This window comes from Hyperoodon ampullatus (assembly GCF_949752795.1).
Source record: "Hyperoodon ampullatus genome assembly, chromosome: 2".
NCBI lineage: Eukaryota > Metazoa > Chordata > Mammalia > Artiodactyla > Ziphiidae > Hyperoodon > Hyperoodon ampullatus.
Window position 1 is genome coordinate 44,314,627 of NC_136915.1, and position 24,130 is coordinate 44,338,756.

Consider the following 24,130-nt stretch of genomic DNA (forward strand, 5'->3'; position numbering starts at 1 on the left):
ATGTGGAATCTAAAAAATAATACAAATGAAATTTATATACAAAACAGAAACAGCCTCACAGACATAGAAAACAGACTTATAGTTATCAAAGAGAAAGGGATGGGGGGAGGGATAAATTAAGAGTATGGGATTAACAGATACAAATTACTATACATAAAACAGATAAGCAGCAAGGATTTACTATATAGCACAGGGAACTATATTCAATATCTTGTGATAACCTATACTGGAAAATAATCTGAAAATATATACATATATACATATGTATCACTGAATCACTTTGCTGTATACCTGAAACTAACACAATATTGTAAATCAACTATACTTCAATAAAAACAAAAACAAAATACAAAAACAAAACAAAAAACCCACTATTCTATGGGCTGCATAATAAATATTTAACAGTATTGTTTCAATGTTAAATTTCCTGAGCACAACAATTTTAGTGAGGTTATGCAAGAGAATACATTTGTTTGTAGCAGATACATGTCAAAAAACATTGAGAGGTGAAGTATCATGATATCTGTAATTAAATCTCAAAAAACTACACACACACACACACACACAAGAAGAGGCGTGAGAGAGAAAGAAAATATGGCAAAATATTAAGAACTGGTAAATCTAGGTGAGGGATACACCAGTGATCATTGTACTACTACTAGGGCGATTTTTCTGAGAGTTTAAAAAGATAAAGAGGTGAAATAATATTCTGGGGAGGGGTCCATAGGATTCAACAGATTTCCAAAGGGATCCAAGGCACAAAAAGGGTTTTTTAAAAACCCTGCTCTAAACTCCTTACCTTTCAACTTTGCTTTCATATACCCTATGCCACAGACATGTAGGATCATTCACTTTTTCATAATACCCCAGAGTTCCTTACTTATGTGCTTCCCGTTGCTTAGAGTATCTAAACCTTATGCATTTTTAAAAACTGAACTCAATTCAAATTTACTACATCCATGAAGGCTTCCCTGTCCTATTCCAGTCAAGGCAAATGCTTTCCTTACCCTGAAAGTACAAAGCACACTATTTCTAACATTATATATGGTTAATTACTTCATATTACCTTGTAGAATGTCTTCACAATATTTGAATTCCCAAAATATCAAGCTCTCCATGAATGTTTATCAAAGGAATTAAAGGGATAGACATACGAAATGACTACACAGATGAATGATTGTCACACAGCATGATCTGTGTCAATCTGCCTAATTCTCTCACTGTTACTCAATATAAATACTCAAAAACACAAGAGTGAATTTTCAGAAACCTCAAGGCCATCTTGAGACTCACATGACAGAGAGTGGCAGAATTAAAACTCCAGTGACACTTCCAAAAAGAGGAACAATGTCCACACCAGTTTCAACTTGGTCACAGATAACATTCAAAAAGAATTTGACTTCCAGTACCTGTTCTTGGTAATGAAATTCATTATCCTCAATTTTCTGAATCTCTTCAAAAATTCTGTGAAAGAAGAAAATTATAATTAGAAGACATATTTAAATTTCTCATTAGAATCATCAGCAAGAAAAGAGAAGTATAAAAATAAACAGACTGTCCACGTAAACCTAAATCTTTAACATACATTCACATGTAGAGGAATAAGGATATGGAACAAGTAAAGGAAATTAAGCAAGAAATGCCTGGAAAACCACCAAGGCAGGACTAACGCATGTCTGTTGGTAGCCTGAAGGCTAAAACATATTAGGATTGACTCTCATAAGTATATATTACCTTTTTTCTGGGCCTAGCTTCTGCAGCATTTTTAAATACTGGAAGACAGTATGAGCAACCTAAAAATGAAACATCTAATTATACTTTTGCATAAAGTGATATCTATATAATTTTAAAAACCCTCCATTTTTATTATTTACCTCATAGAAATGTTCATAACCTTCATCAGTCAATGTAATAGAAATGCTGAACACTGAATAAGTAGAATTTTGCTCAAATCCTGTCTCACCATTTCCACCAAATAGTGCAAGAGCCCAGCACCTATAGTTAGGAGAAAAAATTAATCCAGTCAATATCTTGGGATTGATAGTCTACAAATACTTCAAATTAACAAAATAGGTAGGCTTTCTATGTAAAATTTGGGAAGCCCAGGCTTTGAAGCAAACATGCTTTCCAACAGTAAGTTTAAAAGTACAAATTTTTTAAAAGTACAAAGCCTCCCAAGGAATTGTACTGCATACAGGAATGATCAGAAGGAAATAACAGCCGTATTTACTTCTTTAATGGAAACACTAATATTACAACATAGTAAAACATTATCAGTTTCATGAAGCCATAGTAATTTTTTGTCGAAGAGAACATAGTAATTTTTTGTCGAAGCATATTTTTAACATATTGTGAAGTATGTTCTTCATACTTCATACTTCACAATATTAAAAGTACATACATTTGCTGGGAGGCATTTCTCTCTTTTTCTTTTTTTTAGCCGCACCGCTAGGCTTGCAGGATCTTAGTTCCCTCACAAGGGATTCAACCCAGGTCCTCAGCAATGAAAGCGCGGAGTCCCAACCACTGGACCGCCAGGGAATTCCCCTGGGAGGCATTTCTCGCATCCCTTTTTGAGCCATCTCCCAAGAGAAGCCTTAAAAAACACTTCAGATACTTCCCTACTTAGAATTTTAAGTGGGCTCTTTGAGACCATCAGCTAACCTGCACAGGTTATCTAGGAAAGAAGCAATAAGACTGTATCTTTTCCTGACTAGAATAATCCTGAAAGTCTAAAATAAGGAGAGAGGAGGCCAGAATGAAAAACTTGAAATTCTAATAAAGTTCAGTAAGGTAAAAAGGTTATGCAAATCTCAAATCATACTACATTTATTGTGTAAGGTATATATGTACTTAACGTCATTCATTTTTTTTCTAATAAGCCTGCCCTCTCAGCTTTCTTTTAATAATCTAGTACACATCAATGTTTTAAAGTCTTAAATTTCTCATCTACCTTCCATTCTTGAGTAGTGTATAGAAAAATCAAGCAAGGAATTACTTTAATGTGTTTTGGTCCTGATTCTAAAGCTGTATTTCTATTATTTGGCTAGGCAACTTAAACAAGTGCTTAAATGCTTTAGGAAACATGGCTAACATACTGCTAACATGGCTGCATATACTGTTCACAGTGCCCCATATTTATATGATTTATCTGCCCAATGAAGTTTTCATTGAAGTCCACCTTCTGGGTTGGGAAAGCCTGGAGATCCACAGCATTTAAATAATTGACTTCAGGGCTTCCCTGGTGGCGCAGTGGTTGGGAATCTGCCTGCCAATGCAGGGGACACGGGTTCAAGCCCTGGTCTGGGAAGATCCCACATGCCGCGGAGCAACTAGGCCCGTGAGCCACAACTACTGAGCCTGTGCATCTGGAGCCTGTGCCCCGCAACAAGAGAGGCCGCGACAGTGAAAGGCCCGCGCACTGCGATAAAGAGTGGCCCCCGCTTGCCGCAACTAGAGAAAGCCCTTGCACAGAAACGAAGACCCAACACAACCAAAATAAATAAATAAATAAATAATTGACTTCATTATTATTCAAATCCAAATTCTTGATTAGAGCTAAACTTTCATGTAATTCTGGACTCTATTTATGAATTTAAAAATTTTGTGTACAACTATAATTCTTCCAACATAGGCTAAAAGGTGGCTTCCAAGGAAATATACAAATATGATATGGCCATTAAAATAATCTAGGTTATGAAGAGACTTTAATTAAGTATTAGATTTGAATCTACGCTTCCTGGCAGACAAAGCAAAAAAAGAAAAGAATGGGTTATATAACACTTGTCCATTATTTTTCAGAGATTGCTACACTGAAAATACTTATTAATTAAATACTTGCTTTTTTCTAAGGTAAGAAAGAATGCTGCCTTTGCCTTCATGTCCAACCAGCCAAGAGATATAATGAAGCGGCTTCACCCTTTAAAAAAAATGTTAAGGTCAGAAATTTTTAAAAATTAAGGTATAAATACCTTAATTTTACTTTAGAAAATCTTACTTCTGAGATTGATATTTGAGAATGTGATTACAAACTTATTTTCACATAAATTCTACTAAATATGAAACTATCATTAATTTGACAGCAGCGAGATAAAAACAGAAAACATGGTGAAATTTAACTTCTTCATCTGAAATCACTGAATAAGTACAAATATTCCAAAATTTAAGAATTCTTTTGGATACTACTTTTTCTTTTGGATACCAATCTTACTTCTTTTCATGGTAAAATCTTTCATTATTTTTTCACCCAAAATAGAAATAATATAGATTCTTTATCATTTTAGAATCTGATGCAGATACGAATCATTCTGTATCCTTAAAAGCTTTCGGCATTGCATCAGGCTCTGTGGTAAACTGAAATGTGTTGCTTTATGGGTCAGAAAATCTAGCTTGTAGTTTTAGTTATTCCTTTAAGTAAGTGCATGATCTTGAGCAAAAGACAATCTCACTCTATTTTCTTTTTCTCTCTACTTGCCTAACTACTTACTCATAGGCTTTTCATGAAAATGCAATAACAGGTGTAAAAAGTACCTTATATAATAATATACATCAACAGTCTGAGTAGTTGTTTATGTGTTATTCACACCATCTTTTCCCACTGGCTTCTACTATAATTTTGGGAATATATTCCTACCAAAAATATACAGAAAAGTCAAGCTAGGAAATCTAAACATTCTTAAATTTTAAACTTAGTTTATAGAATTATACTCAGTAAACTCTTAAAAGTCACTGTTTAAAATATGAATTTGAAAAAAACATAAAATATGAATGACATATTTTAGATTTCATCTATCCTAAAACTGATATAGAGGAGAAAATCAGTTAAAGAATGAACCCAGTTGAATACATAACATTTGCATGTGACCAGATCTAATTGTACTGTATTTGGTAACTCTGGAGGGAGAAACACTTGCTTCTTTGTAAAAAAAAAAAAAAAATGGTTCCCCCAAAAGCTAATTTAGTGGGAGTTCACATATTTGGGATAAACATCAGGTTAAAACAAATATACAGTTCATTAAAAAAATAATAATAACTGGATCAAAACATACAGAAATGGTAACAGTCTTTGGAAAACAGAATCATGGATGACTTTTTTCTACTTTTCAGTAGTTTTCAAGATTTCTACAATGAATTACCTTAGTAATCAGGCAGAAGATAAACAAGGCTTTGTTAATTAACAAGAAATGCAAAAAATGGGAAAAATGGTAATACATAGTATAATTCCATTTCCATTAAAAAAGATATGTTTTATATTCATTATTTTAATATCTGAAGGATATATATGGAACTATTAATGTTGGGCATATCTTTGAGGACAGAGGAGAAGCAGAGCTTTACTTTTTACTTAATACTCTTTTGTCCTCAACATTTTACAAGCATCTTACTTTTATAATAAAAATGTAAAACAAATGGAATAAACTTTTAAATATGCATGTAATCATTTTAACACTTTTTGGGATACTCTAACATAACTATACAACCAATGGACATTACTTTTTCCTATATTATCCTTGCACTAAAAAAAAGTAAGTAGACAATACACACGTTCTCTGCTTTCTCACTGGAGGCATACTGTTCTTGTTAACTTCATGGGACTTGACTGTTAAAAGCATTTTTTACTGAGCTTAAAGCAATACACATTACTTTTCTTTCCTTCTGCTTGTGTGTGTCTCTTCTTGGGTTTGTTTTGTTGGTTAGTTTTGGAAACTTAAGTTAAATTTTTGTCAGTTCATTAGCATTTATTTCTAATGAGAAAAGCATTTGTAGCCATTGACTGATCCTTATCTTTAAGGAACTTCTTAGCCCATGTATATTGCTCATGTAAAATAATTATATAAATAAATTGAAGTGTTTTCCTAATTTCTAAAAATCTGACCTAACTCATTCCCAACTCAAGTAGGTCCTTGAGATTTATGCTGTAGTTGTATTTCAGGCTCAAAATTATTTAACTTTACTTTTGACAAGATCAAACTAAACGGCCACCACTGACAAATAAATCATAAGCTAACATATATTTGTACTCAAGTGCTAAAGAAAATAATTACAAAAGTTAGCATTCACACTAAGATACTTAACTTCAAAGACTCAGGAAAGGCAACTAGTTATAAGAAAACTCTAGCTTTTATACCCAAGAAGACATTAAAATATATAGCAAAGGCTCAACAATCCAGGAGTAGTGAGGTCCTAGTTTACCATGTTACCTGTGTTTATAAATCCGGAATGCCCAAATTTAAACCATTTAGTATGCTTTTAAAATATGATTCTCAGTATCTAGTGGAGTAAATTTGCCTTTGAACTCTTACCTGTAATGTTGCTGTTGAGGGGGAAGTGCCCATGTGATGGTCAGAGCATGAATTTTTCTGATTGGAACAACTGAACAAAAATATATTTCAGAAGAACAGATATAAGTGTTTCTCTATAACTTATATATACTATGTTACATGAAATTTTTTAAAATTCAATATATTTCATCCTCCAATAAGCATGGGAAAGTTAAATATAATGCAATTATTATTTCAAGTTGCCAATTTTCCAATTTGAATAATGCAAGTTTTGTAAATTTCTTTTCTATTTGGTTTCACAGATAGAGAAAGCATGGATAAAAGAACTATGAAAATAGGCAAGCCCCTAAAGATGGATCCCTTCTTGCAAGAACGGGTACAGGACTAGGAGTCAGGAGACCCATGGCTGAAATCCAGCCCTACTACTATCTTGCTATCTGTGTTTATACGACCTTGAGAAAATCACTTGCATTTAACTCATTCTGAATCTGTTATGGTATGATAAGTGGGGTAGGCTGAAGTAACTCTAAGATTCTTCCCAGTGCTTCCCATTCTTCTATGATTCTTTGAAGAGAAAATCTACAGCCAGGAAGAATACAACCAAAAATAAGTTGTCTCTGGGAAGAGTCAGCTTAGATAAAATGGAGCCAGCAGCAGATAAAGAGTGTGACAAAAGTCATTGGTCAGAGAAAGGGAAGAGGAAAGAGACTGGCAGTGGGGTGAAGGAGAAGAAGGGAATAACTAGGCAATTAGGAGAAAGAAAAAAATCTGCCATGATAAAAACAGCAAAGAAAGAAAAATGGTGAATTAGGAATGTTTCTGCAGTATTCACTATGGGCAAACTGTTAAGTAAGTTATAGCATAACCATGTGATGGCTAATTGGGCAGTTATTACAGATATAATATTAAATGAAATAAGCAAGAGATAGAGTGTATATACTTTATAATCTCAACTACATTAAGAAAATATACCTACAGAAACTCAAAAGGAAATCTGCCAAAACCACTTCTCTGGATGGTAAGATTTAAGGGTAACTCCCCCCACCCATTTTTTTTTACACTAAATTTGCCTTCATTTAACAAAAATTGGTTTTATAATAAAGATAAAAGGAAATTATTTCCAAAGTATTTTCCCATCCTCTATTTTTCTCTTTTAAAGGCAAAAAAGAGCAGAATATAGATAAAAACAAATTAGGAAAGAAACAAAAAACCAAGAACAAAAGGGAACAAGAAGAAAATAGGGAGAAAGCATGAAACAGACTCAAGTAGCATTAAGGTGCCAAACCAATGAAACTGCTACTAGTTAGTGGCCTGCTATCTGTCACTAGTTGGATTTCCACTGTCTACTACTCCCTTTCCAATCCAGCTGTACTTTCTGTTGTATTCTCATTTTCAAAGAAAATTGGCAGCCTCAGTTAAGTTTTAGAGAATGTGCTAAAGTTATTTCAAACAGTTTTAAACCTTTGGTTCACGAACCTCTATAAAGTTTGTTAAATGCTGGTGTGTCAAATGGATCCGTTAAATGGCCAAAGTTTGGTTTGGGTAACCCACTGAAAATAAAACAAATACATTAAAATTTAATTGGCAAAAGCCTTTATAAGCAGTATCTTTAGGGATGCCTAAACTGATAGGTTTTTATAGTCTATTCTACATACTCCTGGCTGAAAAGCATTCTAGGCATAAGCAGATGGCAACAAAGCCACAAAATCCTGAACTACACAAACTATTCTTAACCTCAGCCCCAATGACTCAAATACTTTTAAAACTCACAGGAGACAGAAAACAATGAATTGAAGGGACCTCCCATCCCAATATTTACTGTCTCTATCAGCCCCATCCAACTTCAGTTCTCCTCTTAATACAAAGCCATTTCAGAAAGAAAACTTACACTAGAGATGTATTTTTAATCCAAGAAATATACATGGAGAGATTCTTAACGTATAAAGTACAATATTAGGCACTGTGGTATTTGAAAAACTTGGACTCTTCCTTCTAGAGGCTTCCCACCTGGCTGAATATATTGTAACTAATATTTCTTCTAAAACATGGTCAGTATGAATCAGTATTAATTACCTAGAACACTTTTTAACCCGTCTGATTAAGGAACCAAAGTTCTTAGTGAATAATATGTAAAAGCATTTTTTTTAATTTAAAATTCTTATTAGGAATTGATTGACAAGACCTAATGAATCCCTTTATTCAATATACCTCTGATTTTATTAGTAAAGTTTCACAGTGAAACACATTTCAATCTGCCATTTGACATTTCCATAGCTAATACTCATTTCTTATCAAAACAAACAAACAAAAACAAATTAAACAACCCCATAACTTTGGCATGGCTTTCATTATCTTAATTAGCATACTTAAAAGTATTGCTAATTATCAACAGAAGTTTACATAAAGCCAAGATAATAATAACCAATCTGTTGTTATTACAAATTATTCCAACATTTTTAAAGCTAATTTTTCTTTCATAAATTTAAAACAAATTGTCTTGGAAGGAAGAACTGGAAAGAGTCTAGCTTACTCACCTGATGCAAGAAAAAATAATCCGATTTCATTTAGTTTACTAAAATGCAAACTGCTAAGAGTGGGAAGAGACACTTTGCTTGAGAATTAAATTTTCTGTATTCTTTGTAACAAAAAATGTAACAATAAAGTATCTTTTAAATATTTGTATTATTTTGATGAATTTGAGGTGGACAAAAAAATAGTAGCTTTCTGAACTAGAACCCTACATCCAATTTCTAATAAAAGGCAATTTGATTCAACTACAATATATGCAATAGGCTTTTCAGGCAATATGTAAAGTCAGTCATCAACTACAAGATTATTTCGTTTATGGGGAAAAAGCATTCCAAGTTCCAAACAACTGACTTAAAAAATAAACCTTCAGAACTTAATTTGTTCTGAGGCAGGGGATACGTATATGTATATGCTACCTCTCAATACAATATTTGCTTTCATATCATAATTTCAAGCACTGTACACAGTAACAGAAAATCTCTGAATAAATGTAAAAGGAGGCACAAATTCTTCAGAGTTACTGCTTATTATAAGTTTACAAGATTATAAGTTCTGAACTACAGAAACTATGGAAACTTTGGTTATCTTAGTTTTCCCACTCAAAGGCTGTGTAATCTTGCTAAACTACTTTAGTTCTTAATATAATCACCTGTTTTTAAAAAAAATAAACTAAAAGCAAAAACCTCTGGGATTCATACGGGAAGATATGAATCTTTAACTCTTTAACTTTAGCCTCTTTAACTCTATAGGTGTATGATTTATGAAAATAAATGTCTTACTTGTTTGGTATCTGAGAGAAGATTTCAGTCACCCACTTTTCTAAAGTATCCAGTGTTTCTTCGTGGAGAGGGCAGGAAGGAGACAGGGAAAGGCAGTGTTGTTATTAAAGGTAGAAATGCAATTATATTTCTCACAGATCTTTAGCTATAAAACAAAGGAATACTTTAATTTGGGCATCACTTGCCACTCCTTAATCAGTAATAGGAAAAATAATATTTAAGAAAACCTTGAGACACATATAATTTTGTTAAGACTCCTTTATTCTTTCTCCCTGGTGAAGTTAGAAAAAACACACGAGTAGAAAAAAAAAGTTTTTGTTTATCATTAGGCTAGATGAAGGACCAAGAGATCAAAATACATCAATCATCCTCTTACCCCATTCCAAAACTTACTTCCTCTAGGAAGGTTTCTCTTAACTAACCTACACTACCCTTCTCAGCAGCTCATCAGTACTATTATACTCCATTTACTTTACATTAATTTACACTTGCTGTGGTTTTAATATATGTCTTCTTAGGCTGATATGATTTCTATCTTCTTTTGATTCTTTTCTTATATTTCAAAAGAAATTCTTCTGAAATTTCTAGTAAAATAGGAATGAATGAAATAAATGAATAAATGAAAAAGGAAACCTTTTAGCTTTATCCCAGTGACTCATTACCATCACTGGATAGTATTTGTTAGTTTCACCAGCTACATGACTTTCACTAATTCTCAAAAGAGATGCCCCAGTATATAAATACAAGATGCAAATTAGACTAATCAAGTTCTGAATTTACTCTATACTATTTATACTGATATTTAACTCTTACATGATATAATAAATGCTGAAGCTCCGAAATCAACTGACTCTAGATTGGACAAGGTTTTCTAATCAAACACGTGGGGCTTATTTCAGAAATCTGCAACAAGCGTTAATATGCTCATATTTGTTATCACCGAAGAAGAGAATGAAAAAGAATCAATACCTAGTTGAAGAAAAATGCATGTTTATGACAGATTTGAAAACAAAAATTAATTTAAAATTTCAAATTAATATTACATACCAAATATAGAATTGCCTATTTTAATAAATGCTGTGAAAGGAATCTAGAAGCACATTTGTAGTTTGAGTGCCATACCATGTCTGTAGCTTTATGTTCAAAGTTAACTTTAGTGGACTAATTTTGATCCTAAACACAAAAATATTTTATAATTAAGTGCCAAGTCAGCTCTGATCTTAATTTTGACAATAAAAGAGCAAAATTTTATAAAAAGGAGAATCACATTAGAGTGAGAGGATTAGTTTTTCAAAAAGAAATATACAAACTATAAGGTATTGATATATCAAAATGAATAGTTCAGCAAATGACTGACTTTGAAAAACAGCCTAAGGAGATTAAAATATAAAGAAAACAAAAGAAAGGTACTATGATTTCTTTAATGAGAAAAGTTGACACATTATTTTCAGTAATGATAAAAGAAGGAAAAGAGTAGAGGTATTGACCAGTACTATTACATTTAAGATACTTCTGCTAGCGTCACCATGACAGACTTCAATTAATCATGCCATTTTACTGAACCCTATGTAAGGATGAAAAGACAAACACTGTGCCCTTTAAGAGTTTATGATTAATACAGATTAAATGCAAAACCGGAGATAACAGAGGCAGCAGCCAAATGTGGCTTAAAAGACCAACTCATGGGACTTCCCTGGTGGTGCAGTGGTTAAGAATCTGCCTGCCCAATGCAGGGGACACGGGTTCAAGCCCTGGTCTGGGAAGATCTCACATGCTGCAGAGCAAACTAAGCCCATGTGCCACAACTACTGAGCCCCTGTGCCACAACTACTGAAGCCCATGCACCTAGAGCCCATACTCCGCAACAAAGAGAAGGCATCGCAATTAGAAGCCCGCAAACTGCAACAAAGGATCGCCCCCGCTCACCACAACCAGAGAAAGCCTGCACGCAGCAATGAAGACCCAACACAGCCATAAATAAATAAGTAAGTAAGTAAGTAAGTAAGTAAGTTTATTAAAAAAGAAAAAACAGTTCGTGATCAATCAGTACATTAATACACTCATAGACTAGCCTGGAGTTAAGACCTATGTCTATAAAAGAAAAAACATTTGCCTAAGAATCAGATGATTTTGTGCTTCCCTGAGCTTTGCCTCTTCAAATTCTGATTTTCTTTAGTTCATATTAGGATCAAGCACTAAAGTATTGTAAATTAACAATGCACTGCAACATTGATACGACAGACAAATCCTAAGAAAGCACTACTTCCAAATAATTCTAAGGGCCATAGTAGACAATATTACCTTTGGATTGAACCACTAAAGTCATGTAATGAGCAGAATAGTAATGCATCCAGAATTCTCTCAATCTAGCATGTGTATCAATATTATTTCTTTTTGGTTCATGTTTGAGAGTCTCAGCGTTTCCTATAGAAAGATGGAAAAGATTATAGAAATAACTAAGTTTATTAAGTCTCCACACTGACAATGCATCCTTTGCTACTATATTTAATGAATGAAATAACCCAAGTGACTCAAAATACTGAAACAGTGTATAATAATAATAATAAGACAAAAATTCACAAGAAACAATTTCAAAGTATATTTTAACACATAAGGAATTAATCTCTAGTTGGCAATACCTTAACAACAGTAATTGCCTTAAGCTTCCTTTCTTAATAATTAGTCTACTATTTGGTTTTATCTCTTAATTATTTTAGTAATATTCTGTATGATTCTTAAAAATAAACCACATAAAGCAAGGATGACATACAAAGTGAATATAACTGTACAAACAAGCAAACAAGCAAATCATCCTTTGAATGAAGTACCATTTAGATCAACTCATTCCAGATTCTACTCTGTGGTCAAGAGGATTAATATACGGCTATAATAACTGAATTCTAATACTAAGAAAAAGCCATAATAACTGAATTCTAACACTAAGAAAAAGCCATTATGAAAAACCAGATACCATTTAAACAGCTTAACAATTAAACAAAATTAGGTCACAGCTCAAAAACTACTAGAGAAATTATTGCTGAAACTCTGTTGCTAATTGGAAATGTCAGGTTGGGGAAGAGCACACACTTTATAAGCAGATAAACAGAGGTTCAAATCCCACATCCACCACTATCATATTTAAGAAAATTAACTTCTCTGAGCCTGTTTCTTTATCTTTAAATGGAGATTATAATGGTACCAAGCTTGTAACATTGTTATGATGATTGAATGGGATAATTCATGTAGTGTTAGCAGAGCATCTGGCACCCAGAAAACGTTCACAAAATGTTAGGTGCTATTCCTCATATATCCAATGTTAGAGAACCAAATATAGGCATGCTGAACTACTTTCTATTTGAAAAGCTTCCTACCTACCCTAAAAGGTAAAAGGTACCTAGCTACCCTACCTTTATAGCTTTCCATTCTTTATAAACTTTTCATACTCTCTATCTTCCTTAACTAGAAAACATGAAATAGATGAAGTATTTAGTATCTTACCCCAAAAAAATTTCCCCATAGGATGTCCAGGTCTAGCAAGGCTTCCAAACAACATTTCCTTTCTGTTTGCATCAGAGGGTCTTGCAAGTTGATATTCTGTCAGTTTTAAGGAAACACTTTTAATAAAATGAAATTCAGTATCTTGCTTTATTATCTGGAAATTCAAGTTTAAAGAACTGAAAGTAAGGAAGTAACAAAAATTAATTTTATGAATAAAGTGTAGTAAGACTGAAGCAGGGAAATCAATGATCTAGGACAAGTTCTATGACTTAACACATTCTCTAACTTTGGGTAGTCAATTCACCTTTCTAGAGATTTTCCCTTATTTTCAAATGAAACAGGCAGTTAATAATCTGAAGGTTATTATTGTGAGAACTAAAGTATTGCCTGCCATATCAGTAAACAAAAGATGTTGCAGCCATCAAGCCATCACATTACAGCCACAGGGATGGTGTGCCCTCAGGAAGCTCAGGATGAGAAAACATAGGATACTGGACACAGATAGCTGCGGTGCCTATCAAAGGAATGATTTCAGTGAGCCCAGACTCTTGCATCTTCCTGTACATAGAAAAGCGCTAAATTCCTTAACTTGAGATATCTCGGTTTCTTTTATTAACAGTAATCTTCTGATGTTCCGACTACCTGGCCTTTTGTTGCAAAAAAATCCTATATATCCTAGCTCCCCACCTTGCCTCTTTGGAACAGTTTTCTCAGCGTTATCTGAGATGCTGTGTCCCAGGCTTGAAGTCCTCAGAAAATCCGCCAAATAAAACGTAACTCTCAACTTTTAGGTTGTGCATTTTTTTTCAGTCAACAGATGCTATGTCCAAGATCTTACTGATGAAAGTGCCAAGAAAATGTTAAATCAAACTCCTTATTGTCTGGGAACTTTGTCATATATATTGTTTAAATCTCCTCCAAAGCCAACTGTGTTGGTAATAAAGTATTAATGGTTAAAAACAATCACTTTGAAGTCAGAAGTATCTTGGCGAGAATCCAAGTTCTGCCATTTACTAAGCTATACAACCTTAAGAAAGTTATCTAATTTCCCTGATTCTATTTCTCATCTATAGAATGGAGTTACAAGTACCTAGCTCACAGGATTCTTTTAAGAATTAAATAAGATATATTCCTTCAACAAATATTTACTGAACATCATGCAGCAGGTACTACTAAAACTAGCTGCTGGAGGTAGAAGGTTCAGAATCAAAGCAGAGGCAAGATATCAGGCTGAAGAGTTACGAAACAATTTTTGAAAGAGCACTTCTAAGCCTCAGTTTCATTGTACGTTAAATAAGGATAATGGAGGTAATAATCATAACAATGCACATAATAAGTGCTCAATAAATGTTAGCTATTTTATTTGGGGCTTCCCTGGTGGCGCAGTGCTTGAGAGTCCGCCTGCTGATGCAGGGGACACGGGTTCGTGCCCCGGTCCGGGAAGATCCCACATGCCGCGGAGCGGCTGGGCCCGTGAGCCATGGCCGTTGAGCCTGCACATCCGGAGCCTGTGCTCCGCAACGGGAGAGGCCACAACAGTGAGAGGCCCACATACCGCAAAAAAAAAAAAAAAAAAACTTAGCTATTTTTTTTATCATAGGAGTAATGGTAAGGCGTTACAAATGTTTAATAAGGAGAGTAACAATATCAGATCTGGACTTCACTAAGTTCATTCTGGTGGTAAATGTGGAAGCAAAAGTATAGACAGGGAAACTGATTAGAGGCCATCACTGTTATACTTGGTAAAGAGAGTGGAAACTAAAGTGGTGACAGAAGAGATGGAAAGAAGCAAAAGTATATTCACTAAAATACTTCAGTTATAAGCCATAAAGTCTAAATCAAAGGTGAGACAGTAAAAAATATATACATTTTTAATTTCCATACCTGGAAAACATATGTAGTAAAAAATATATACATAGCTTCAACAGAGTAAATTTTTAAAATCGCTGTAAAAATTATGAAGATATGGCTCTAACACAGAAGAAACAATTCCATTACTAAGGTGACAGGCTGAATAATGGCTCCCAAAGATGGCCACATCTTAATCTCCAAAACCTGTGAATGTGTTACCTTATGTGGTAAAAGGAACTTTGCAGTGTGATTAAATTAAGGATCTTGAGAAGGGGAGATTATCCTGGATTATCTGGGTCCCAATGTAATCATAGGGTCCTTAAAAGAGAGAGGTAAGAGGATCAAAGACAGAAGATATAAAGACAGAAGCAAAAGTCAGATAGCAAAGAAGATTCTACACCCATGGCTCTTCAGATAGTGAAAGGAGCCATAGTCTAGGAAAGTAGGTGGTATCTAGAAGGTGGAAAAGGCAAGGAAACAGATTCTCCCTTGGAGGTTCCAAAAGGAATGCAGCCCTGAGGAAATATTTTAGACTTCTGACCTCCAAAAGTTTAAGAAAATAAATCTGTTGTTATTTTAAGCCTGAGTTTCTGGTAATTTGTTACAGCAGCAACAGAAAACTAATGGAGCAGATATATAAACATACCTACAAAAAGTGATTTAGTACCTCCTACAACTGATAAAAATAGAGTATAAATACTGAACACTTAGAGAACACACTCAACCACTTGATTATATAAAAAAAGGCTTTGGCTATATCCTCAGTCTCAATTACTAAGGTAAAATATGCAGGCAATTAAACATGCTTATGTAAAAGTATGATCATTAAAATAAAGAGCTAATCATTAAAAATATTTTTTTTTCTCTATAATCTTCTTTTAGCAATAAGTTAATCCCATTTTAAAACCTACCCTGTGGACATTTATGAGCTTCTGTGATTAAATGTATTCAAGAAAATTATAAAACACTGAACCGACCTATCTGCATTGTGCAAATAAATGCTTATAAATTTGTGTGTATAACCACTCCACTGAAAGAACAGACCAAAAACAGATTGTCAATGCAGGGCACGGTGATAAAGTAATGAAGGTAAAACAAGATAATAAATTAAAAACTCAGGAAAGAATCTCTTCCATAAGCAGGTGGAGAGGAATAAATGATAAAGAAAATGAAAAGATGAATCTACCAGGTTAGCTGAACTTCCTTTCAACTCCTCTCACACTGAATGGGCCATCCAAGCATGCAGGCAACTAAAAACATGCGAATGAGATGAGAATGATAGAATAAAGACTATCACATCTGAATAGAAGAAAATAACATCTGATTATTGAGCTTTCAAAAATAGATCTCATTATTTGCAGATATTGATTTTGGAAAAAAGAAAAGCTAAGATGTATGAATATAATACTGACTTAGACCTGGCCTAGAGCTGTTAACTCTTAATGGTCTGCATACTATACATGTCAGCATGTAAAACTGTTAAACATTTTGTGGTTTTAGCCAAGATAAATTTATGCTGTGTTCACAGTAAATACCAACATCTATCAATGTATAAATATTGAGTCTCCAAATGATCTTGTTGTATGTTCATAGAATCTAAACTTAGCTCTTGTCTTATTTATAATTTTATGATGTCTTATAAATGCAAATAAAAGAATAATATATCATAAACAGTATGCTAAAAAACAAAACTGGCTAATGAATACTAGTTTATTACACCAGTTAAAATTTAAGACCTCTCCCATCTCCCTAATCTCAAGTAAATCCTTCATACTTAGAAGGTTAAGTAACTAATGATATATACCTTTTTATATCGGATCACAAATTGAAATCCAGGTCTCCTATCATCAAAAACAAACAAAAAAACAGAGCCTTTAGCTTAAGTTCATCTTAAACCAAAACTACTTATTGTATTTGAGTGTGTGTGTACATATCATATATCACATATGTATGTATATATATATATTTCTGTATAATATTCAAAATATAATAAAATATATTCTGAATTAAACTTGTAAAATTAAATTAGACGTTTAATCTTTCTTTTTTGGCCGCACCGCACAGCTTGCGAGATCTTAGTTTGCCGACCACGGATTGAACGTGGGCCCTAGCAGTAAAGCGCTGAATCCTACCGCTGGACTGCCATGGAATTCCCTAGACGTCTAACCTTTTAAATGCCAATTTCGACCCACTCTAGAAACTGTATAAAGAAAAACACACTTGAAAGAATTAAAGACACAGAATATAGTTCCTAGGTCCCAAAAAGTAGGGAAGGCTTTTGGAGTTTTCCTTAGTTATTTTGGTTTTTCTTGTATTCAACAAATACTTATCTGGGCCTATGAAAAAACAGACACTGTGGGTAGGCAAGTAACAAAAATGAAGAAAATAAATCCTTGATTATAAGAAGCTACTAGAACTAGGAGGAATCTAACTCCATTCCACCCTCTTTTACAAATAAATTGAGGGCCACAGTTAGTGACATTTCTATAAGTAAAACACAGTTTGCTGACTTCAAGACAGTTCTTTCCAGCCATCTGCAGTTTATTCAGCCTAGTGAATGCAGTAAGTGATTATTAGAACTAGACAATCAAGCCAAGAGGGAAAATGCTACAAAGGGAAGAACTAGTACAGAGACCTGGCCTCTTCAGCTATGCAAGCCAACCCTAACCTATGTGAACTAGAAATCCCCCAAGTCTACTGTTACATGTTTCTAATGCTAAAATAAGGAAGCAGGGTTAATCTGCAGTGGTGCTATTTACTGGTACTCTGTAATTAAGGGATATGTGCAGCACAGTTCTCTAATGAACCTGCACCCTATAGAGACACACAGCCTTCCTTACAGTCTTTAATATTTAAATCACAAAGATAAAAAAAACTGTCAAAAAGTAAAATTAAATGCATTTCCTGTTCAGGAGTTTAGTTTCTTCATCCATAAACATATCACGATTGTTTTTGGAACGACAGAAACTCAACCCACAAAGCACTGACACACAGAGGCAACAAAAAATAAGCTATTTAAATATCAGGATGGTGCTTAAAATAAAGCCTCAGAGGAAATACCTCTTCATACAAAAAGAGTATGTGAACTTTTAAGTTTTAACACCCAGTGATTAGCTTTAAGAATTAGGCTCTTACCCTGCAAAAGGTCAGTCACTGTGGTAAAACCCTCAAAAAATAAAGGCTGAAAAATTGAAAATCTACCATTCTTTGACTTATTTCAAATATATACTGAATTAGACATTTAATGGCTTCAGGAATAAACATGACATATCTATTTTAACTTAGCCCTTTATAATATAAAGAGTGACAAAGAGGGCTTCCCTGGTGGCGCAGTGGTTGAGAGTCTGCCTGCCGAAGCGGGGGACACAGGTTCGTGCCCCGGTCCGGGAAGATCCCACATGCCGCGGAGCGGCTGGGCCCGTGAGCCATGGCCGCTGAGCCTGCGCGTCCGGAGCCTGTGCTCCGCAACGGGAGAGGCCACAGCAGTGAGAGGCCCGCGTACCGCAAAAAAAAAAAAAAAAAAAAAAAAAAAAGAGTGACAAAGAATGATAAGTGTGCTAAACGACTGGATCAATGAAGGAAAAAGCAGCAAGACATAAAGCACTTACCACTATCAACAGCTTCAACTTCCCGGTCAATTGCATCTCTGATCATTAGTGGATGGATGAAGAACTGGGCCCATCTGAAAAAAAAAAAAAAAAAAAACTGTTTGGTAAAAGCTTTTCATCAGTCAACATCTACTTTTTTAATTAAGAAGCTTTACTAAGATGGAGATTTAGTTCATAATCGTGCATATAAAACCTAAACAATACACAGCATTTCTAGATTTTAATGTCTACAAACTACCTTTTTTCTATTATGAAATATAATACCCATACAAAAAGTATTATATATAAAACATGGGCATATAGACTATACGGTAAACACCTGAGTGGCCACCACTCAGATCAAGAAATAGACCACTGTCAGAACTCTACGAGAACCCAGCACCCACCTTATCCTCAGAGTTAATATCATGAATGTTACGGGAATCACTTCTCTGCTTTTCTTGATAGCTTTACCACATATATATGTATTTCTAGGCTGGTGTTTCTTGATCTTTTTTTTTTTCCCATTATCAACCCTAAGTAGTCTTTTCAGAATTTTCTTCTAATCACTCCCCTATGACATTTTTACACACATACACAATCTGTTTACATATTTTATGTGTATCTGTGATTTTATAAATAAAAAGTATCTGAGGACTACTTTTTTAAATTTTTTATGTTAAAATTTTTTTTTAATTAATTAATTTATTTTTGGCCGCGTTGGGTCTTCGGTGCTGCACGTGGGCTTTCTCTAGTTGCGGCGAGCGGGGGCTACTCTTTGTTGCGATGCGCGGGCTTCTCATTGCAGTGGCTTCTCTTGTTGCAGAGCACGGGCTCTAGGCGCACGGGCTTCAGTAGTTGTGGCACGCGGGCTCAGGAGTCGTGGCTCGCTGGCTCTAGAGCGCAGGTTCAGTACTTGTGGCGCACAGGCTTAGTTGCTCCACAGAATGTGGGATCCCCTCAGACCAGGGATTGAACCCGTGTTCCCTGCATTGGCAGGCAGATTCTTAACCACTGCGCCACCAGGGAAATCCCAAGCTAAAATTTTAAAGGCTACTAGTATTTCACTTAATTTTATAACTGTATTTGCTGTTTAATGTAATATATTCCTTATATAAATTGTGATACATCAAATTACATATGCAAATTAACAATTTATATAATAACAGCAATGCAATCAAGTTTTTAAAAAATTAAAATTCACTTTTCCAACAAAACACATTGAAAAAATTAATTTCCTACAATATTTAATAAACTTTGAACTTTTGCTTGCTCTGAGAAGAAACTTTTAATTTAATTAGCTACTAGATACTCATTAAAATATTACTGACATTTTTTTCTTGTCAGTACTTAGTGTAACTAATGAAGGGTTGAATAACTTTTGTTGAACTAAATAATAAAACAGAATATTTTTATTTAATTCTAAAAATCAAAGTCACACACAAAAGCAGAGAGAGGATCAAACATAACATCCACAAGGCAGCCAATGGCAACCAACTAACACACACAGACCACCTCTAGTGATGACTTCAAGATCAGTCATTTGAAAGTCCTCCAACCATCTATCCACCATAATTTTGTACCCCTGACCTTGCAGACGCTCTGCATATCTTCCACAAACTCAATGTCAGAGTAAATGGTGCTCATGTGATATTTGAGAAAACTCAAAAAGAAATCAAACACTAAGATTTTGCAGGTAGGGTTAAGCTTTGGAGGGCCACAAACCATTATAATATCAAATGTTTTTTCACCTCCAAGACAAATTTTTGCCACCAAAAGAAACAGTATGAACCCTGCCAAGAATGCATGTTCTAGACAATATAGGTTCATTTTTGAACTTCATATAAATGGATATATAGTGTATGTATTCTTTGCGTGATTTATTTAACTCAACACTCTTTTTAGTAGTCATTTACGATGCTACATGTGGCTGTGGATCATTTATTTTCATCGCAGTAGAATATTCCACTGCATGAATTTATTCATCCATTCTACTGCTGGTGGACATTTGGGCTGGTTCTGGGTTTGAACCATTACAAACAATGCTGCCATAAACATTCTTATAAATATGTACCACGGCACATGTGCACAAGTTTGTCTAAATATATATCTAAGAAAGGAACTCCTAGGTAATAGTATATGCATATGTTCTACATCACTAGGTAATAATCAAACTTTTCCAAAGTGATTGTGCCAATCTACACTTGCATCAGATCATCCTCCAATCCTCTACAACCTCACTCTCACTTGGTATTGTCAGACTAAAATTTTCTGCAACTTTTAGGATAGTTAAATCTCATAATGGTTTTAATTTACGTTTTCCTGATTGAACATTTTATATATTTATTAATAATTTGAATTTCTTCTCTGGTAAAATGCCTGTTTAAGGGTTTTTTTCTATTGGGTTGTATTTTTCTTACTGATCATAATAATATATATAATTATCCATTTATATGATATATATTATCATATATAAATTATGTTACATACAATTACATATATAATCTAATAATTAAATCTCTGGTAGTTATTCTAAATATAAGTCCTGTTAGTTACATGTGTTGCAAATATATTCTCCCACTTTATACTTGCTTTTTTCATACTCTATGTTATCTTTAGATGAACGTAACATACTATCATTTTTCTTTATGTTTTGTTTTTGCATCTTGTTTGATAATCCTTACCTAAGGCTAAAGTCATGCTTATCTATAAAACTTTTAATTGTACTTTTCACTTTTTGGTCTATAATCCACATAGAATTGATTTTTTTGTGCATGTTGTGAGATAGGGAGTCAATTTTGGTTTTGCCTTTATAGAAGCCCAACTGTCTCTGCATCATTTTTTTAAAAAGCCCTTTCACCACTGCTCCATAATGCTCCTATCAAAAATCAAGTGTCCACATATGTGTTGGTCTATTTCCATTCCAAGAAATATTCTGTTCCATCATCTCTTTGTCTACCCCTCTGCTAACACCCCAGTGTCCTAATTACAAAACAAATCTTAATATCTAGTACGTCAAGTCCTGCTACCTTGTTATTTTTCCAATTCAAAAGTATCTCGGCTATACTTAGCCCTCTGCATTTCCTTATAAATCTTAGAGTTAGCTTGTCTATTTAAGACTAAGTAAATCTTCTGAGATTATGGTTGCAATATCACTGAATCTGTACATTAAATAGGAAGATTAATGTCACTAAAAGAAAAAAAAGGCTTCAGGGAATTCCCTGGTGGTCCAGTGGTTAGGACTCTGGAGCTTCCAATGCAGGGGGCACAGGTTCGATCCCTGGTTGGGGAACTAGGATCCTGCATGCCGTGCAGCATGGCCAAAATCAAAACAAAACAAAAAAACAACGCTTCAAATCCATGAATAGTATTTCTCTCAATTTATTTAGGTCTCTTTAAATATCTCACAATAAGATTTTAATATATTCTCCATGAAGAGGTCTTACACATAATTTTTGGGATGATTCTTGAGTGTCTGATTATTTGGGTAGCTTTCATAAACTTTTTTAAAATTTTAATATCTAACTGTTGCTGATACATAGAAGTTGTCCTTTTATATGTTAAACATATTATCATTTTTAATTTTTGCGTATCAAGCTATCTTACTAAATTCTGTTAATGTTACTAATTTTTATATGTAGAAGATTTTAGATTTTCTATGTTCACAATCATATCATATGCGTTGACAGTTGTGTATTTTGCTTATTTTCCTTTCTTGCCTAATATAATAGAATGAACAGAAGCGATCACAACCCGTATCTCTGTCTTGTTCCTGATCTCAACGTGGAATCTTTCAAGGTTTCACCATTAAATATAAGGTTTGGTTTAAACTATCAAATATCGTATTGAGAAAGCTGCCTTATACTCTTATTTGCTAAGAGCATCTTTGTGAATAGATACTGAATTTCATCACGTAATTTTTTTCTACATATACTGAGACATGGTTTTTCTCCTTCAATCTGACAATGCGATGAACAGCACTGATTTTCTGTTAACCCTACCTCATACTTCTAAGATGACCCCAACTCAGTACTGCTATATCAGCCTGTTTGTGAATCTGGTCTATATTTTTTCTTATATTATACTTTCTTAAATCAAGGTCATGCTACCTTCATAAATGAGGGAGGAATTATTTCTTCCTTCAATTTTTTGTACGACTCTAAACAAGTTTATTTTTGAGAAGAGTTTTCAATACTGACTGATTTTTTTTAATGATTATAAGAGTATGAAAACTTTTAAATTATAATTTCTCTTATGTGGGTTTTATAAATAATATTACTAAGAATTTGTGAACACCATCTAGCTTTTTCATTTACTGGCATAGGTTGTTCAAAATACCTTATTGTATTTTCAACATATGCCGTTATGTCTTAATTCTTTTCTATTCCTGATATTTGCACATACTCTTCTTTTTCCCTGACCAGTCTCATGAAATGTTTACCCATTTTGTCAGTTTTTTCAAACCAACATTTAGCTTTCTTGAAACTACCATATGCATATTGTTTCTACTGAGAAATAATTCACATACCACAAAATGCCCTTTTAAAGTACATAATTAAAAGGATTTTACTACATTCACAGAATTGTGTAAACATTACCACTAATTTCAGAAAATTTTCATTAACACAAAAATAAACTCTGTACCCATTAACGGTCATTCCCCATTCCCTCATCCCTCCAGCCCCTGGCAAGCATTAATCTGCTTTTGGTCTCTATGGATTTGCCTGTTTTGGACATTTCATATAAATGGAATCATACACTATGGGGCCTTCTGCATCTGGCCTCTTTCTCTTAGCATAACGTTTTCAAGATTCATTCATGTTGTATTACTTACCAGGACTTCATTCCCTTCTTATTGCCAAGTAATATTCCTTTGTATGGATGTGCTACATTTTATCCATTCATCAGTGGATTGACATTTAGGTTGTTTCCACTTTTGACCTATTATATATAACACTGCTACTAACACTCACGTAGAAGTTTTTGTGTAGATATATGTTTTCAATTCTGTAGAGTATGTATACAAAGAGTGAAACTTTGGGGTCATATGGTAACTCTATGTTTAACTTTTGAGGAAGTTTTCTAACTACATTTTCTAACACAGCTGAACCACTAGCAATGTACGAAAGTTCCAATTTATCCACACATTCACCAATAATTGTAAATGTTCTTCTTTTCAAAGTGGTATCTCATTGAAGTTTTTTTTAATTGAAGAATAGTTGATTTACAATGTTGTGTTGATTTCTGCATACAGCACAGTGACTCAGTTATACATATTCTTTTCCATTCTGATTTATCACAGGATATTGAACATAGTTCCCTGTGCTATAAAGTAGGACCTTGTTGTTTATTCATTCTATTTATACTAGTTTGCATTTGCTAATCCCAAACTCCCAATCCTTCCCTCCCCCGCCCTCCTACCCCCTGGCAACCACAAGTCTGTTCTCTATGTCTGTGAGTCTGTTTCTGTTTCATAGATATGTTCATTTGTGTCCTGTTTTAGATTCCACATATAAGTGATATCACGTGGTATTTGCCTTTCTCTTTCTTACTTCACTTAGTATGATATTGCTGCAAGTGGCATTGTTTCATTCTTTTTTATGGC

At 33.9% G+C, this 24,130-nt stretch overlaps 1 protein-coding gene across 3 annotated transcripts in view; it reads right to left on the bottom strand.

Annotated features, from left to right (window-relative positions):
- NRDC (nardilysin convertase) overlaps nucleotides 1-24,130 on the bottom strand; it is a gene marked incomplete at its 5' end in the record, with an annotated part of 93,254 nt that overhangs the window by 29,272 nt on the left and 39,852 nt on the right. For 2 of the 3 annotated variants that reach the window (XM_079696748.1, XM_079696747.1), the window contains 10 exons: nucleotides 1,410-1,464; nucleotides 1,735-1,793; nucleotides 1,875-1,995; nucleotides 3,842-3,919; nucleotides 6,303-6,372; nucleotides 7,758-7,831; nucleotides 9,590-9,647; nucleotides 11,891-12,013; nucleotides 13,088-13,183; nucleotides 18,547-18,620. In XM_079696748.1, coding sequence (XP_079552874.1) covers nucleotides 1,410-1,464; nucleotides 1,735-1,793; nucleotides 1,875-1,995; nucleotides 3,842-3,919; nucleotides 6,303-6,372; nucleotides 7,758-7,831; nucleotides 9,590-9,647; nucleotides 11,891-12,013; nucleotides 13,088-13,183; nucleotides 18,547-18,620 — 808 coding nt within the window. The remainder of the gene's footprint in view (nucleotides 1-1,409; nucleotides 1,465-1,734; nucleotides 1,794-1,874; nucleotides 1,996-3,841; nucleotides 3,920-6,302; nucleotides 6,373-7,757; nucleotides 7,832-9,589; nucleotides 9,648-11,890; nucleotides 12,014-13,087; nucleotides 13,184-18,546; nucleotides 18,621-24,130) is intronic. The other variant, XM_079696749.1, reaches the window with a different exon arrangement.